At 31.0% G+C, this 6,323-nt stretch overlaps 1 protein-coding gene across 2 annotated transcripts in view; it reads left to right on the forward strand.

Moving 5' to 3' along the window:
- The window catches only part of Gfrl (Glial cell line-derived neurotrophic family receptor-like), a 598,276-nt gene extending 594,277 nt beyond the window's left edge, over positions 1–3,999 (forward strand). For both annotated transcript variants that reach the window (XM_076399821.1, XM_076399820.1), the window contains 3 exons: positions 6–371; positions 1,951–2,070; positions 3,633–3,999. In XM_076399821.1, the coding sequence (XP_076255936.1) occupies positions 6–371; positions 1,951–2,070; positions 3,633–3,863 (717 nt within the window). In that variant the 3' untranslated portion in view covers positions 3,864–3,999. The remainder of the gene's footprint in view (positions 1–5; positions 372–1,950; positions 2,071–3,632) is intronic.
- Positions 4,000–6,323: the final 2,324 nt, after the last annotated feature.

Below are 6,323 nucleotides of genomic sequence, written 5' to 3' on the forward strand. Positions count from 1 at the left end.
TGTAGATTTATCACGAGGATGAATTCGAATGTTCCGACGTGTGCGAGTGCGAAGTCGGCGAGAAATTGTCGTGCCGTACAATTTGCATCGATAGGATGCCGTGCAAAACGGAGTTCGCCTTTTACAACCACGCGGCCCCCGCCTATCAGGCGTTCAGGGGCCGATGCCTCTGCTATTCGGGTCGTTTCATCTGTATGAAGCCATCGCCGACGGATTACTCGTTGCCGCACGGCGTCTTCCTCTTCCTTGGCTATAGCGAAGTCGACGAAAGAGAACTGAATAGGAATCACACCACGCACCTGGTCGTGATACAGGACGTGGTCAGGGTATTGCAGAACTTCATCAAGGAGGAAGCGGAAAGGAAGAACGGGGTACGTTTAATTACTTAATTAAAGCATGCTGCAATCCAATCTCAGTCTTAATTACTAGTACAAAAAATGGTTCTTTTCAAGATGTGATAAAATTAAATTTAATTTGAAATATTTAATACAACTGCTATTCATTCATGCATACAATAGCTATATTAACAATGCAACACAGCATATTCTGTTTAACCACTATCGACGAGGCCTGGGGCTACTATTACTTTCCTAAATCAAAACAAGAAGATCTGAAATGATTTGACTCAGTTTATTATTATACGTTTTTAGATCAGTTGGCTGCAAAATATAATAAAAAGATATTATTCAGTCAAGACAACGTAACTGCTCATATAGGTCAAAATCCCAGCGCTATAAACAGATAACTTAACTAAGAATTGATTCAGCTTATCCGCAAAATTGGCATTTCTTTAATGTCCTACTCTTAATATCATGATAGACAAATTCTGTAACAATTCTTAATAAAAAAAATATTTTCAACCAGCTAAGTGACTGACTGCAAATATAATAATGATCTCATTCAAAAATTATATGATCGTTGGCTCATTTGTATTGAAGTAGAATTAAATTTTACTCAATACTAAACTCATTAAACATCTATGTCCATGTCAATTTTGCCTTGCAGAAAATAACAAAAACCTATTTATTTCACTTAAAGAACGCCCAATTTCTAAAACCGTATTAGCAAGTTACTTCGGCATTCATCTGTGTGGTGGTTAAGTTGGAATTGTCATATTAAAAAAAAAGGAAAATAAGAGGAAAATTAAATAATGTACTGGTAATTCAATGCTAAAACCAATGCTAAGCCAAAACATCGCAAGTCCAATGACTAACCACCAGTTCTTATCCCTACGCAACCAACAAAGAAATGATCAGAGAAATAAAATGGATTTACAAGTAATATTTCAATGTAAAACGTGATTAGGCAGTGGAACGCCTGACGCATATCAGGCCGAGAAGTTTCGTTCTTGAGTGATGATATTGACCAGGTTTTATATCCAGTTGGACTGCCTCTGGGCTTACTATGTCACTAAACTAACCGCCTCTCAGATCATTACTAGAGACCACTACTTCTAGAGTTTAAATATGGGGATATGGCAGTCGCCAACCAGACAGCCGTTATGTGTCAAAAAATATCGTTGCAGTCTGAAGAGAGGGTTAGTTTAGAGATGACAGGTGCTATGCGCGCAGCATATACGACCAGCTCGCAAATGAGTACATGCTCTGAAGATCTGAAGCTGAGTTGTTATTTATAGAAATCGTGGAACATAAAGTGCTTGATTTTTGGTATTGTAAAATATGAAATAGAGTTAATAAATCACAACAACGTGGAAGCAATAAAAGCTATGGAACAACACGCAGGAAATCAGAATGTTTAATTGAACCAAACCACACGAACTTGTATAGGATATAAGTGTTATTCTTAACTTTAGATTATGTAATTCAGATTGTATAGTCTGTATAGATTAGTATGTTAGACTTTTTCTTGACGTTTTCCAACTTAGAATTAACAGCTTTCAAATCATTACACTTATTATATTTTACTACGTTTTTTTATTCTGTTTTTCAGACGACCTGTAGCTTGGAATTCTTCAACGCAACGAGAGAGAACGTTATAATAGCAGGAAAATTGTCAGATGATGCAGATACGAGTAAACTAACACCATCCGAGATTTTATCTAAAGAAAAGGTATTAACAGAAGCTTATAATAAATACATTCGACCAGGTTTTATGATAATTAAATAAAGACCTTTTGTTTTAACAACAAAATAACTTTGGTTTTATAATTTCCAAAAAACTTCACAATTTATTATCTTTATAACAATACCCATTCGATCTTTATAATCTCATCACGCTAAAAAAACTAAAAAATATTTTACAAGAAGTATTACCAAAAGACAAGATAACAGTTATAACAAATTTAAACAATAATTTCTCTCCTCAAAAGGAGAACATTGTTGAGAGTACGCATTCCAGTTAATTTTTTAGTTTTTAACTTCAGAAACGAATGAAACAAATGAAGATTATACACTTTTTCTAGATACACTGTTGATGCACCAGTATTTACTCGTTGAAAATTCTATTCGTCTTATAAGAATAAAATCATACACTATTTCGACTTAAAAGGCTTGGACTTTAATAATGAATATATCTTTGCCCAAAAACAGTATATCCTTTAAGGTAGGTGAATCCACTAAAAGCTATTTGTCGGCATTTTTATTGAAGTTTTTCACTGTAGTTCTTCAAAGGTCGATGAACACAAGTGTTAGTCGAAAGGAAATAATGTTTTCCGGAGATCTTTGTCTTCAGAAAAGTCTCCCTTTTGCCCAGCAAGCTTCTAAATCGTTAACAATTGATTACCATATGGTTCTAAAAGTGATGAGCTTCGGCAGCAGAATTACCCAAATCTTAAAATAAAAAGAGAAATGAAGTTTCACTAATAGATATCACCTATCAAGATACATACATAATAATTATATTTTTCATATAATGTTATGAGTGCTTCTTTCAAGACTTTCATATCCGTATATATAAAGTCGGTTTAGATGAAGAGGAAATCACTAGATATACAATTCATTAATGAGAATAGAACTAGCTGAACCAATATGCTTGTTCCCTCTTTTGTTCGCCACCTCTTCGATAGATCTCTTAGTGGACTGCCGTTGGAATCCTTTCTAGTGAATCAATGAAACAATTTCAGTTTACACTAATTAATTTATTTACACTAACTACAAGTGAAGTGAACCGAGGCGATCTTTCATTTAACGAACTTCAAAGGCTGGCGAAGTGAAATGCTGCGTACAGACCGGGCCAACACAGAACAACGAATGAGACTCAGCGTTGTACACCGAACATTAGATGGGCATCGATAAAATGTACATATTGCATTTATTGTTAGGAGCAAACGTTCGTTGGGCGTGAATCTGTAAATAGAACATTTGTCGATTCCATTCATTTCTTTTGATTTTACCGACGCTCTACGTCGTCAAACCATTCAAACTGAACTAGAAATATCCCAACAAAACCCTTTCGTTGTCTTTGGTTGGCTCGGTCTGTACGCAGCAAAACAGAAGAGTTTAATACAAAGTATCCTGCATTTACCAATCATCTTCTCTTCTAGCCGATGTTCAATTACACAGGTTTAAATATTCTATATACGCTAGAGGCCAGTTAGCGGTAACGAACAGATCACTGATCAATACTGATCAACATTTTTAACACAATTATTATATAATAAATTTGTATTTCAGGACGAATGTGCAGAATTCATGGAGGTAATTAGCGATCGAATCAACTCTAGGCATCCGGAATTTCTTTCTCACGTTCTGCTGTCCGTATTCAAGATGGCCGAGGTGGAAATCGTCCCCATCGAGACTTCGTCGGCATCGTTTACTCACCGATCGTCTGGCACATTGATGGTACACGTCATCCTAATTTTAGTCATAATCAACTTAACCAAAACCTACTCGACAATTTCGTGACAATGAGACTGATAAAAGGCATATCACTTAGCTTAAATCATTAGGGTGTCTTTGGAACACTTGCTATAGTTAATGATAAACCACTTTGTATATATTATTGTTGACTATTATTGTTACTGTTAACATAGACTACATTAGTCACTGACTGTCGTTTCAAAGGCATTGCTCAGACCTTTAGATTAAATTCGTAAGGGACAAATTGTTTGTTCTTTATTTTATAACTGCTTTTGATGTAGAAATCTGGAAACGTCTTCCTCGGTACAAGAACTTTTTCATGTCTTAACAGGTTAGAATGAATAAAGTTAAATTCATTTCGTTTTAGTCACTCGTCTCTTACTTAATAAAATATTTTCAAAAAACCAATGAAAGCTCTTAACTTTTACTAATTTTCTTACATTTGTTATCATATCCTATATCACAATTTTAAATTCTAATTCCCTTTTGATAAACCGGACTAATTATTAAATCTATTAAATTAAATAAAACGTATAATAATAAAAAGCTTGATACTGAAAGTTAGGTAGTTAGAGCTAACTTAATATATTTTAGATAAGTTAAACCCATGGATTTATAACTAAATTATTTCTTCTTATCGGTGATTGATATTAAAAAAAATACCGTTCATACTTTAGGTTTAACAAAACTTGGTCGTCAAATATATTGTTTGTTAATTTTATAATTACTTAAAATAATTTTAATTATAAATTGGAATGGTATTAACTATTAACACGGCAACCATAACTACAGTTTAATTATTTATTATTTAACTGGAACCATAGTTGAAAGGATTAAACATTTTACTGTTTTTAATTTTTTTAACATCAGGAAGATAAGTTACAATTTCATTATAAAATCCAAATGATATTTTTTGAAATATATCACTTCCATATATTTTAATTTTATAACCCAAAAAGTAATCCGTATATTCAAATTCAACATTATTAAGTCCATTCATTATTTTCATATTAAAATATTGATATAACGAATCATTTTAATGAACAAAAAAGTATTTTGAATAAATTTAATGAACTAAATTAGAACTATTATAAATAAAACTAATATAAATATAACGCAACTATATTTCATTTTGTATTTTTATTCCAATATTGTGTTTGATATAACGAGATCATTATCTATGAACAATTTAATTCCATATTTCAAGCACTCAATAAATGCGGTTATCGTAAATGAGTTATATTGAAATAACTTTAATAAATAGCTATAATTACCAACTATAACTCATTTACAGATACGGTTTATTTATTCATCTCCTTTAAAAAATGAGAATGACTCTACATGCTTTCATATTCGTTTGGCTAAAAGTCAGAGTCAAATTTCTTAAACCGTAAAAAACTTATATAAATAATAAATATGTAACCGAAAAAAAAATCAAATTCAATATTCAAAAGGTATCGGTTCGCGTTTGTTTTTTTTTTATGTTGTCCACATCTGACATAGAGTTAATGAAGATTTCTCCTGATATTTCCCTGAACCTTCAAAATATTTATGACGGCTCCATGTAAAATATATCCCCTGTAATTTCCTTTTGTTTCATTTTTTTGCCTCATTCCACGTGGTTTAAGGCCGATAAAAGAAAAGTTTGATGTTTGTATTTGAAATTGGATATCGTTGGGGGAGAAAATGAGACTCAACAATCATGCCGTTTATTTAATTTATTGTATTTTATTGTAACGCTTTTTCTTACGATATCGATTGTCACAGATTAAAAAAATATATAATTATAAAATAAAAATTAATTTTATTTGGCGAATAAATTGTTACTAGAAAAAATATTTTACCATACTAAAAAAGGTATTTTACGTCATAATTATATTCCCTAAACAATAAGAATAGTTCAAATTTTCAAGATATTTAAGGAATAATAAAAATAAATTAAGTATATCTCAAATTAATTCACCTGATACTATACAAGATACATAACAAATATCTAAATCTTATTCCATATGTATCTATTTAAAAAAACGCAAAATATTTATGTCAATTTGTTAATTGAAACTAAATTAATTAAAATTAAATTAAATTAAAATTAGAAAACAGCAGATTCTCCAGAATATTTAGCTATACAAGATATTTTGTTTACTGTTGACACATTTCTTATATATTACACTTAACTAAATTGTCTATAGAATAGTCAATACACCATATATTTTTTTCGGTGTTATTTTGGTTAAGTTGATTTGAATAATAATATATTTACACCCCATATACATTAAAGGTAAATGCTTACGTTTACCTATAGCAACGTAATTATTGTACTCATCCTCTAGAACTTTTGTGATAAAAATACATATCAATCTGAGAACAACATATCCATATACAACACAAAACATTTTTATAACATTAACATTAGTTAGGTAGGTAAATTTATTTAATATTTTTGTTCCTTGAAGTATTATATTATTATCTAATATTACTTGAATATATATTATATTTATAAAA

This window comes from Rhynchophorus ferrugineus, unplaced genomic scaffold, assembly GCF_030347505.1.
Source record: "Rhynchophorus ferrugineus isolate W39M unplaced genomic scaffold, kcgeb_rfMv2 rfM3, whole genome shotgun sequence".
Lineage (NCBI taxonomy): Eukaryota > Metazoa > Arthropoda > Insecta > Coleoptera > Curculionidae > Rhynchophorus > Rhynchophorus ferrugineus.